Source organism: Elephas maximus, chromosome 15, assembly GCF_024166365.1.
Source record: "Elephas maximus indicus isolate mEleMax1 chromosome 15, mEleMax1 primary haplotype, whole genome shotgun sequence".
NCBI lineage: Eukaryota > Metazoa > Chordata > Mammalia > Proboscidea > Elephantidae > Elephas > Elephas maximus.
This window is the reverse complement of record NC_064833.1, coordinates 3,280,214-3,292,632: the sequence shown is the minus strand read 5'-3', so window position 1 is coordinate 3,292,632 and position 12,419 is coordinate 3,280,214. Positions and strand designations below refer to the sequence as shown.

Here is a 12,419-nt window from a genome sequence, read left to right as displayed (position 1 = left end):
AGATGGTTAATCAGGGCGTGTGCCTTTGGCCCTGGGATCCCTGAGCCTTCTGGACTCTAGCTTCCCTCACTTCCCTGGGTGTTTGCCCCAGGTCCAGACGCAGTTTTCCTTCACACTCCCTCCCCTAGTGCTGGAGCCTGCTTGCTAGACCCTGCGCACAGCTGGGGTCTTACCATAAATGGCTGCTCTGACCTTGAGTATCTCCTGGTGTTCATTGGGGGTTGGGGGTGGGGGTTGGCTAGGGAGTGGCTCCACCCCAGACCACAGCCTCTGGCCTCCATGGGCTGCCCACCCCCTCCCATCCTGGCCTGTGCTGGCTCAGGCCCCTAGCCCTGCCCATTATAACCTTGACTTTTAACCTCTCACCTCCTGTCTCATGGCCCTGCCAGCACCAAGCCAGAGCTGAGAGGCAGCTGTCTGGCACTGAGGAAGGCTTGCAAGGGGCTGGGGTGCCTACCAGAGGCTAGAGATGATGTGGATGGCCTGCTGGCGGATTGATGTACACAGCGTATCCGGGGACTCCTTTTCCAACAAAATCTGCAAATCCCCAGGAGCAGGGTGAGTCGGTGTGTCTGGCTGATCCCACTTCTGACACCAGGGGTCATCCCTGCCTAAGACCTCGCCCTGGCATTTGGGGCCCTCTGTGACCTGACCACCACTTAGAGAATTAGAGCATAGACTTTATCATCAGACAGGTCACGTTTGAACCTTGGTTACCCAGGTAGTAGTTGCATGACCTTGGGCAGGTTTCCAAACTGCTCTGAGCCTCAGTTTATTCATAAGTAAGGGCGTTGTTACCCATGAAGCCAGATTTGCTAAGTAGTTATCACAGTGTCTGGCCACATGTCTGGCACTCAGTGGGAGCTCAATAAATGGGAGCTATTGTTGTTGGTATTGTTATAATTGTCTGGTCACTTGTATGTTTTCTCCACTAGTCTGGAAGCTCCATGAGGCCAAGCTCTCTAGTCAACCAGCTAGGTCAGTGTTTGCAGAATGGATGGAGCTGGACTTTTGGAGGCTCAGGGTCATCATCTGGGAGGTGGATGTACCTGGTCAGCCAATGGCTCAGGGCAGGGACAGGTGACCCAATAAGCAATGTAAGCATGGGCTTACTTGTGCTTACTTACCAATCTGTAGTAAACGATTTCACATGAGTTTTACCACATCAGCTCACTTTGCTTACTGGGCCATCTGCCTCTCAGGGATTGTAAATTTGAAAAGAGGCTTTGATTCTGTAGGAAGGTGCTGTGGGGTTAGGAGAGAGACAGATGCCAGCCATACCTAGAAGCAGAATCTTTGACGTGGTGAAAAAATGTGAAATTGTTCACTATAGATGATCGATTAAGCAAGGTAAGCACTGTGCTTATTTTGCCTATTGGATAATCTGCCCCTGGCTCAGGGTCACCATAAGTACATGGATGTACTTCCAAATGTGAAAGCTTGCGAGGGGCTTAGGCACACTCCAGAAATCAAGCTCTACCACCCCTTTCCCGGGGGGTGCCCGTCCGGAAACGCTGTTGGTCCAAGAAAGGGTGCCACCCTATCCTACCCGTAAAGCTCCTCCTCAGCCCCAGGACCTTGTTCTCACCATCAGACAGTCCAGGAGCTCGGGGGCCTGGGAGAACTCATAGCTGTGGGCACCCTCATTCCGGCTGATGGCCCTCACCAGCAGCAGGACACCCTTGAGGAAGCTCTGTTTCAGTGTGTCATCCTGGAATGAGGAGAGCCAGTCAGGGAGTGGGCAGAGAGGGCAAAGGAGAGCAAGAGCAGGGCCGTTTCTGGAAAGGGGGTCAGCAAAGCCCACCAGCTGGTGGCATGTACATGTGGGCTTTTATTTTTTGTACCCATGGGGTTTTGTTAAAAATATGAGTACATTACTGACAACATTGAAGGAAAGTGCCTGTGAGACCCCAATGTCCTACATCTCTGAGTATGCGGCATCCAGCGACACCAGCATGGCAGCCCGAGCCCCAGTGCCCACATGGCAGCATCAGCGGGAGCCGTGTTGCAGCTCCCTCCATGGCAGGGCATGTGCTCTCGTGTGCTGTAGCCACACCACACTGCCAGGCCCCCGTGGCTCCCTGGGTTTGAGACCCCTGATGTAGAACACACAGTCAGGGCTCAGCATCTGGACATTCCTGGGGTCATGATAGGACGTCACCTTGGCCTCCCAGATACCCCTTCACCCAAAGGTGAAAATCTAGAGAAGTGTGGGTGCTGCAGGGGTCATCATGAATGCCCAGATGGCTTTAGGATGAGTGAAGGGGTGAGACAATAGGGAGGCCAGGCTGGTTCTTTTGGACTCCAGGGTGGGGTGGGAGGTGGGTGGGAGGTGTCTCCAAGCCTTGTGGTCCTGGAATTCTCGACTCTGAGCTTCTGACGGGCCCTGGGCTGGGCCCCAGCTTCTGCAGTCCAAGGTCGGCCCCTGATGGTGGTGGGAGGCTGGACTTGAAGATTGCCCAGAGGGGCCCCAAGACGCCATACCCAGGAGCTGTAGTGGAAGTAGAAGATCATCCGGGACAAGATGTTGTCCACCCACGGGAGGATATGCTCCTTAGCCTTGGCTGCCATCTGGCCGTACGCGAGCAGGATGGTGCTGCTGGCCCACTTCCACCGGAAGTCCTCTGAGCTCTGACCATGGCAGGAGGGGGCGGGGCAGATGAGGAACATCAGGGCCCTGCAGATTCCTCCTCTGGAGGAGCAATGGGGAGGGGGCCCCAGACCCCAGCAAGGTACTGGAGGGAGGGTGTCCTGGGGTGGTAGGCCTCAGTTTACCTCATTAGGAAAATAGGGAAATGAGATTGCCTCTCTGGGGTTGGGGTGGGTCTTGTGGGGCTGCACAGGGTATGTGTGGGATTGCCTGGCTCTGCTGGAGCTGGTGGGAGCTCAAGCCCCTTCCTTCCCCTGCTGTGGGAGCCCCTTCCTTCCCCTGCTGTGGGAGTCCCTTCCCAGAGCCTAGTGCCCATTCTACCCCTGCTCCCTTCTTGCTGGATGGGCGGCTGGGATCGGGGGGGTCTTGCCTCGACCTAGAGGGATGTTAACAGGGCTCATGGAGCTGCCTCCCTGGCTGACACCCCGGTGCCTCCAGGGACCCAGAGTGTGGAGCAGGGTGGTGGCAGGTGCTACACCCCAGAGGCCACCAGGACCATTTATGGCTCTGTTAATCCTCTGTGGCCTGGCACCCCAGTGAGTCTGGGACATGGGTCCCGGTCCCTGCTCTGCCATGTGCCAGCTGTGTGACCCCAAGGAGGTCGCCAACCCTTGCTGCACGCGCAGTGGTTAGCTGTAACTGTTCCTTTTGAACAAACCTGGGGCAGCCAGGGGGTCCCCCTCCCTGCCCTTGTCCCAAACACGGCTCCACACAGCGCTGACTCAGGCCCTGGTTTCCTGCCAGTGGGGAGTTGTTTGAAGATGTGGAGAGGGTGATGTGGGTGTGTGGCCATTCGGCCGAGTTCAGGGTGGTCTTCCATCCTTGTCTCAGGTTTCAAGTAAGCCATGTGCCAACGTGGCCAGTGAGCATAAACCCCACCCAGAAAACCACAGCTCGTGGTCCTTTCTCCAGCACGGACTACGTGCGAGGCCCTTCATATCCACGGCTCATTTCATTCCCCAACAGCCTGGGAAGAGGAATCAGTGCTCAAAAGAGAGAATAGCACAGAGAGGTCTAGTGACTTGGGCAAGGCCATCCAGCAGGTGGGGGATGAGGTGGAACTGGGAGCCTGTGGTGCTGGCTTGGCCCCTGGGACCAAGTGTAGGGACCTTCCCAAAGGGCAGGGGTCCTAATGTCCCAGCCCCTTGCTGAGGCCCCCAAGCAAGTACCTTTGGGGAGAAGATGTGGGGACTGCACTTGATGGGCGCACTCCGGCCAAACTGATCCAGGACGGCCCAGACGTCTTCCAGGTGGCGGACAGCGGCCAGACCCATGGTGAGAGCCATGCCCTGTTGTCGGGGAAGCAGTGTCACAGGACCAGACCTGGCCCCTCACCCAGCGGCTGTGGGAACTGAGGCCCAGAAGGGGAGGGGCTCATCCAAGGGCACGGGGAATCTGCCTCCCCAGCCCCAGGCTCTTCGGGACATGCTACTCTGAGCCCAGCCCTGAGGGGGCATCTCTTATGTGGTGGGGAGGAGGCATAAGCGAGGAGGGGGTCCCTGGAGACCGTCATCTCTCGCTGCCAGCTCTGCGCAGACCTGCCCCAGGGGTAGCAGTGAGGGTCCAGGAAATATGTGTGGGATGGAGGAAAGAATCCAGGCTTTGGGTGGGCTCAGCGTATTTCTGGGCCCAGGCTCAGTCTGTGACTAGGGTCAGGGGTCATAATGTGACCAGGGTCAGATTTAGGGTATGTCCACGGAGAAATCTTAGCCTGCCACCAGGATCAAGGCTGTGCCTGTGACTGGGGTCAGGGCTGCGCCTGTGACCAGGGTCAGGGCCGAGCCTGTGAACAGGGTCAGATTCAGGGTATGTCCAGGGAGAAGGCTCAGCCTGTGACCAGAATCAAGGCTGTACCCGTGACCAGGGTCAGGGCTGTGCCCGTGACCAGGGTCAGGGCTGAGCCCGTGACTAGGGTCAGGGATTAGTGAGTGACCAGGGTCAGGGCTGAGCCTGTGACCACAATTAGGGCTGAGCCTGTGACCATGATCAGGGCTGAGCCTGTGACCACGATCAGGCATTAACGAGTGACCACGATCAGGCATTAACGAGTAACCAGAGTCAGGGCTGAGCCTCTGACCAGAGTCAGGGCTGAACCTGTGACCAGGGTCAGGGCTGTACCTGTGACCAGGGTCAGGGCTCACTGTATGACGAGGGTCAGGCTCAGGGTGTGTCCAGGGAGAAAGTTCAGCCTGTGACTAGGGTCAGGGCCCAGCCTGTGACCAGGATCAGGACTCAGCCTGTGATCAAAAGTCTCAGTCTGTGATTAGGATAAGGGTTCAGATATAACTAGGGCTTGGGGCTCAGCCAGTCGCCAGGGTTAGGCAGTGGTGGACTTGGTCCCCTTGGGGACAGTCGGGGGGCTGTGTCCTCACCTCCCTCTGCTTTGGCCACTGGTGGGATGTTTCCAGGAGGGACTGCAGGTGTGCCCTGACGGTGGCACTGTCCTCTGTAGCCTGAAGGATCAGCCCGTAGTAGTAGAAGAGGAAGGCCTGCCGGAGGGTTGGGCACCCTGTCCTGAGCCTGACCCACCTGTGTCGGCCCCCTCCACCCTGGATGGGTGACACTCCCCCGAGAGCCTCCCCTGCCATTTCCCATCACTCTCCCTGGGCTCCAGCAGCTGCTAGGCTCCCTTCTAAGCTGGCTCTCGTCACCCCTCTGGGGCCAGCTCACCACCCAATCGCTGCTGGAGCAGGTCCCAGCTTCAGGGCTGGCTGCCCCGGCCCTGGCCCCTCTGCGTCATTCAGGGTCACCAATTTCCCTCCAGGGCCCTGGGCCTTGCTCAAGGAGGGTGGGGGCAGTCTCTAGACAGAGTCCTGGGCCTGCATGGGGCGGGGCAGAGCCTATGAGCGGGTAGGACTGCGCGGGGGCAGGAGTGCACCTTCTCTGGGGGCTGCTCCTGTTGCGTCCTGTCAGGCTTGGTGAGCGCCCGCTGCAGCTCCTTGGGCCACACATCAGTGTTCAGGAACTGAACTGACTTGGTGGCTATCTGTCAGCAGACCGGGGCGGGAGGGCAGGGCTGGAGCCATGGTTCCCTCTGCCAGCCCCAGCCCACACTGGTCTCTTTGATCGAGAGCCCTGACTCCATCCTCCTCTGGGCCCCTTCCCTCTTCTGAGTCTCCAGGGCCAGCTCTCTCCTATTTGTCCGACAGCCCTCAGGAACGGGGAACTCATCCCCTAAGATTCCCCTAAGGCTCAGGGTGAGCCTGGGTGGCAGTGGAGGCGAGTCCTTCTGGTGTCCCCAGTACCCTCTGGGGACTGGGACACAATAGCTGCCCAGTGAGTGCTAGCTGACGGCGACCCTCTTGACATCCCACTCGAGTGTGGATGCCAGGAGGCCAGGGCTTTGTCTCATTCACGGCTGTCTCCCTAGCACCTAGAACAGTGCCTGGCACATAGTGGGTGCCCCATGAATATTTTTCGAATGAATGAACGAATGAGAACATCAAATGAATGGATAAAATGTCCCTTCAAAATATAAAGCCCTAAAAGTTCGGAGCCTAACATCGCATGATTTTATGATGACGAGAAGATCTTTTTATTTCCAAGGTCCCAGATTCCACGATTCAACGATTCCAAGATTTTTGATCCCAAGATTCTTTTTGAGGTGTGGATATCTATCTTAAGTATGATCCCAAACCCTAAAATCTTAGAAGATTGATGAAATTGAAGACGAACATTTAAAGAAATTTGTCCAGTAAAAACACCATAAGTTCAAAGACACAGCAAAGTTTTTTTTTCTGCTGTCACGTACTACCAAGAATTAATATTCATAATAAACAGACAGCTCTTTATAAAGCAGTAAGACAAACCATCCATTTTTAAATGGTTAAAGGGTACTGATAAAGACAACCTACAAACTCAGGTTCGCTAACATTTAAAGATCAGACATTAAGATCATGGATCATTTTGACAAAGACTGACACACTCAATGCTGGTAAAGAGGTGGGGGCAGCACCTTCATGTCCTTTGTGGTGGGGGGGGGGGTGACTGGATCTACAATTTTTTTGGAAGGCTTTTGGCAATATCGATTACAATTTAAAATGTTCATACATTTCCCCAGGCAATTCCATTTCTCGGATTTTATCCTCTAAAACACTAAAGTGTGCAATGCTGGGAGCACAAGGGTGTCTGCGGCAGCCTTGTTGGATATAAGACATGAGTGGAGTGCCCCTGACAGGTGGAGCCATCTGCTCCTCGCTGGCGTTGCTGTTTTGGTCCCTAACATGGAAGTTCCACTTTCTGCGGGGTCTAGAGGGGCTTCTCTGACCTAGGTCTGCCCCCTGCCTGGCCCTTTTGTGGGACGCTGGGTGCCGTAGGAGCTGGGTGGGGCACTGAACCACAGGACAGGTGTCTTTGCAGAACCCACATGGGACCCTGAAGCACCAGGGGCCCCTGCCTCTGCTCCCACACCTGTGTGTACCGCCACCACAGACCACAGCCCCTCGTCTGAAATGCAAATGCAAAAATTCAAAAAATTAAACGTTCTTTCATAGCTTTTCGGTAACCTCATTTGGTGGCAAAAGGTGACCCACGCTGATGTGACACTATTTATGGAATTTAGTTATCCAGCTCAACCTGTTTATTCTGCTGGCAGTCCAAGGCATATTCAATATTCTTCACCAACACCATAATCCAAAGGTGGCAATTCTCCTTCTGTCTTCCTTATTCGGTGTCCAGCTTTCGCATGCACACGATGCGATTGAAAACACCATGGCTTGGGTCAGGCGCACCTTAGTCCTCAAAGTGACATCTTTGCTCTTCAACACTTTAAAGAGGTCCTTTGCAGCAGATGTGCCCAATGCAACGCGTCCTTTGATTTCTTGACTGCTGCTTCCATGGCTGTTGATTGTGGATCCAAGTAAAATGAAATCCTTGGCAACTTCGATCTGTTCTCCGTTTACCACGCTGTGGCTCACTGGTCCAGTTGTGAGGATTTTTATTTTCTTTATGTTGAGATGTAATCCATACTGAAGGCTGTGGTCTTTGATCTTCATCAGGAAGTGCTTCAGGTCCTCTTCGCTTTCAGCAAGCAAGGCTGTGTCATCTGCATAGCGCAGGTTGTTAACGAGTCTTCCTTCAACCCTGATGCCCGTTCTTCTTCATGTAGTCCAGCGTCTTGGATTATTTGCTCAGCAGACAGACTGACTAGGCATGGTGGAAGGACACAAACTGAGGTCCACTTAACTACCGTGAAATGCACAGACCTTCACTGTTCAGGTCCATGAATTTCGGTAACAGTGTAAACAGCCAGTTGTTGTGGCGTTGACTCCGACTCCTGGTAACCCCGTGTGTGTCAGCGTAGAACTGTGCTCTGCAGGGTTTTCAATGGCTGATTTTTGGGAAATAGATCACCAGGCCTTTCTTTCAAGGCACCCCTGGGTGAACTCAAACTGCCAACCTTTTGGTCAGCAGCCTAACACGTCAACTGTTTAAATCACCCAGGGACTCCAACTAATGTATTGTTGTGTGCTGTCAAGTTGATTATGACTTACGGTGACCCCATGTGACAGAGTAGAACTGCCCCATAGGGTTTCCTACGCTGAAGTCTTTACGGAAGCAGGTCTCCAGGTCTCCAGGTCTTTTCTTCCTTGGAGCCATTGGTGAGTTTGAACCGTTAGCCTTTTGGTTAGCAGCCCAGACACGTGTAATTCACAACCCACCGAGATATGGAGCATTTTCCATCACCCCACAAAGCTCTCCCATGCTCCTTCCTAACTAACCTCCACCCCTACAAAATGGCTTTATTTTCCATGGGTTAGCTTTGTGCCTTTTCTAAAATTCCATGTAAATAGAATCATACAATATGCATTTTTTTGCATCCGGTACTTTCTCACTCAGCATCGCCATTTTGAGGTTCATCCATGTTGTTGCGTGTATCAGTGTTCACCCCTTTTTTCCTGCTCTTGTTTTTATTCCTTCGTTCCCTCTGCTTGCTTCAGGTTGCCTTTGCTCTCCCTGCTCTGGTTTCCTGGGGTGGAAGCTTGGGCTACTGACTTCAGGACCTCCTCTTCGCTAGTTCGCGCACTGATGCCACACCCTTCTCTCTAGGCTCTGCTTTAGCTGCACCGACACACTGCGATAAGTTGGAACTTCATGCTCATTTAATTCAAAATATTTACAGTCTCCCTTGTGATTTCTTCACTGACCCAGGGGGTATCTAGAAGTGTGTGGTTGGATTTCCAAATATTTGGGGCTTTTCCAAGTGTAATTTTGATCCTGGCCTCTAATGTATGTTTTGGTCAAAGAATATAACTTTGATTTTAGTCCTTTTCAACGTATTGAATCTCGTTCTGTGGCTGAGCAAGTGGGCTATCTTGGAGAACATTCTATTTGTATTTGAAAGGAAAGCCAGTGAGGCCAGTTTGGTTGATTGTGTGGCTCAAGTCTTCTATATCCTGACTGATTTTCTGTCGGTTCTTCTGTCAATTACCAGCATTGCTGCTGCTATTATTTCTACTAGATTTCATTTAATAACTACTTAATGATAGCGTTGAGTTACAGTATTGAAGGATTCTACAAGGAAAATATTAAACGATGCAGGAAGCATTAAAAGAAGATGAAAGGAATACACTACACCAAAAAGAAGTGATCAATGTTCAACCATTTCAGGAGGTAGTGTATGATCAGGAACCGATGGTACCAAAGGAAGACGTCCAAGCTGCACTGAAGCCACTGGTGAAAAACAAGGCTCCAGGAATCGACAGAATACCAGCTGAGATGTTTCAACAAACGGGTGCAGCGCAGAAAGTGCTCGCGCATGTATACCAAGAAACTTGGAAGACAGCTACCTGGCCAATCGGCTGGAAAAGATCCATATTTGTGCCTATTTCCAAGAAAAGTGATCCAACTGAATGCAGAAATTATCGAACAATATCATCAACATCACATGCAAGCAAAATTTTGCTGAGGATCTTTCAAAAGTGGTTGCAGCAGTGCATTGAGAGGGAACTGCCAGAAATTCAAGCTGGATTTAGAAGAGGACGTGGAACCAGGGATATCATTGCTGATGTCGGATGGATCCTGGCTGAAAGCAGAGAACACCAGAAGGGTGTTAACCTGTGTTTTATTGACTATGCAAAGGCATTCGACTGTGTGGATCATAAGAAATTATGGATAACGTTGCGAAGAATGGGAATTCCAGAACACTTAATTGTGCTCATGAGGAACCTGTACACAGATCGAGAGGCAGCCCTTCAAACAGAACAAGGGGATACTGCATGGTTTTAAAGTCAGGAAAGGTGTGCGTCAGGGTTATATCCTTTCACCGTATCTATTCAATGTGTACGCTGAGCAAATAACCTGAGAAGCTGGACTATGTGAAGAAGAACGGGGCATCAGGATTGGGGGAAGACTCATTAACAACCTGGATCATGTGGATGACTCAACCTTGCTTGCTGAAAGTGAAGAGAACTTCAAGCACTTAACTGATGAAGATCAAAGACCACAGCCTTGAGTATATTTACACCTCAATATAAAGAAAACGAAAATCCTTATAACTGGACCAATAAGCAACATCATGACAAAGGGAGAAAATATTGAAGTTGTCAAGGATTTTGTTTTACTTGGATCCACAATCAATGCCCATGGAAGCAGCAGTCAAGAAATCAAAAGACGCATTGCACTGGGCAAATCTGCTGCAAAAGACCTCTTAAAAATATTGAAAAGCAAAGACGTCACCTTAAAGTCTGAGGCGCACCTGACCCAAGCCATGGTGTTTTCAATCACCTCATATGCATGTGAAAGCTGGACAATGAATAAGGGAGACTGAAGAAGAATTGATGCCTTTGAATTGTGGTGCTGGCGAAGAATATTGAATATACCATGGACTGCCAGAATTCTCCTTAGATGTATGGATGGCGAGACTTGGTCTCATCTACTTTGTACATGTTATCCGGAGGGACCAATCCCTGGAGAAGGACATTGTGTTTGGTAAAGTAGAGGGTCAGTGAAGGAGAGGAAGACCCTCAATGGGATGGATTGACACAGTGGCTGCAACGATGGGCTCAAGCGTAGCAATGATGTGAGGCTGTTACAGGACCAGGCAGTGTTTCATTCTGTTGTACACAGGTCGCTATGGGCTGGAACTGACCACTTGGCACCTAACAACAAATAGTTAACGGTAATAATAAGATTTAACAAAGGCTTCCTGAAGTCGGCACCGTGCTAAGCACTTTGTGTGGATTATTTCCCAGACTCGTCACAGCAGCCCCTCGAGTAGGCGCATTTATTCCCATTGGACAGATAAGGAAGCTAAGGCACAGAGAGGCTGATTAGGTCAACCCAGGCCACAGAGCTGTGAAAGGTCAAATCTGGACCTGAACCTAGGCCTGCCAAGGTCCCACGCCCCTTCTCCTAGCCATGCCAGCACCTCTCTCGGTGTGTAGGCAAGATGGGCTGTGACACCCTCCCTAGCCTGCTTCCATCCTTCCCAGGCCTTGGTGCTGGCTGTCCTCTCTAGCCTCGTCAGTCTGGTCACGCCCAGGATTGGGTGGAGAGGGCCTCATAAATGCTCGGTACCTGCTCTGTGCCTAGCCTGCAGGGACCAAGGTTCAAATCCCAGGTCCTGCAGTGGCCAGCCCTGTGCCCTTGGGCAAGTCACTTCACCTCCTGGAGCCTGGGCTCATCTGTCGGAGGTGGGTCCTCCCTCCCTCCCACCCTCCTGCCGCACAGGCCTACAGCAGGCACCAGTGAGACCAGTTTGTTGCCCTCTCTTTTCACCCCCACATAAGGCCGCAGCGCCCAGCACCCTCCCTACCTGGGCCAGCTGCTTTTCCCAGCACATCTTCTCTCCCTTCTTGAAGAGATCCTCTGTGGCGGGGCCGGGGGCGGGGGGGGGGTGCGGGGAGGAGGGTCACAGGACAGAAATGAAGCCCAGTGAAGCCTGGACTTTGGGCCCCACTTCCCGGCCTCAAGCACCAGGCTGAGGCAGGGTGACAGTGCCCTGCCTCTGCCTGCCTGGCTTTGGGGGGCACTGAGCCCCAACAACCTGAGGTGGGCTTTCAGGCAGAAGCTGTGGCCTGCTGCCAAACAGTGTGACCTCTAACAGGCCATACTCCCTCTCTGGGCCTCAGGCTCACCAGCATTGAGTGAAGGGGCCCCTCCGAGATGCACTGGGAAAGTATGGCTTGATTGGGGAGCACTGTGGGACTGGAAACTTCTCAGGAGCTTTGGGGATCCCACTCAAGGGGAGCGGCTGCTTCAGGGGGACCCTGGGGGTTTCAGAGGTCACCCCTGGCACTGTGGGATCGCCACCCAGACTGCCAGTTCTGGGGTGGGGGCTAAGGTCAAGCAGGCTGCTTCTGCCTAGGCCTGGTGTTGGTCCAAACCCCCAAGCACAGCCCCTGGGGCATCCCAGCCCAGCGGGCCTCCCTGTAGTTCTCGGCACCTGCCACACCTGTCTTCGCCCCTGCCTCAGCCCTCGGTGTGCACACACTGTTCCCTTTGATGGGCGAGCCCCTCTCCTCAAACTTCTACTCATCCCTCTAGACCTCAGACTTGGCTCCTCCTCCAGGAAGCCCTCCCTGATGGCCACCAGGGCAGGTGGCCTCTCCCCTCTCTGGGCTCCCCAGCTGCCCCTGTTGCAGCCCAGTACTTCCCCGCTGGGCTGTCCTGGCTTAGTGCATGCTTGTGAAGGAATGAGTAAGTGAGTGAATAAATGAATTGAATGCTGCTTGCCCCCTGGTGAGACTCCGAGCTCCTGAGGGCAGAAAATTTTCTAAACTTGGAATGCCTGATCTCTGGCTTCTAGGAGGCGCTCACTCAGTGCTGT

The 12,419-nt window shown here is 53.0% G+C and overlaps 1 protein-coding gene across 1 annotated transcript in view; it reads right to left on the bottom strand.

Moving 5' to 3' along the window:
* Positions 1-12,419, bottom strand: part of LOC126059081 (maestro heat-like repeat family member 5) — a 70,789-nt gene that overhangs the window by 33,981 nt on the left and 24,389 nt on the right. The window contains exons 8-14 of the mRNA XM_049854615.1: positions 11,406-11,458; positions 5,529-5,636; positions 5,023-5,139; positions 3,820-3,939; positions 2,485-2,631; positions 1,589-1,711; positions 458-537 (exon numbers count right to left, since the gene is read on the bottom strand). Coding sequence (XP_049710572.1) covers positions 458-537; positions 1,589-1,711; positions 2,485-2,631; positions 3,820-3,939; positions 5,023-5,139; positions 5,529-5,636; positions 11,406-11,458 — 748 coding nt within the window. The remainder of the gene's footprint in view (positions 1-457; positions 538-1,588; positions 1,712-2,484; positions 2,632-3,819; positions 3,940-5,022; positions 5,140-5,528; positions 5,637-11,405; positions 11,459-12,419) is intronic.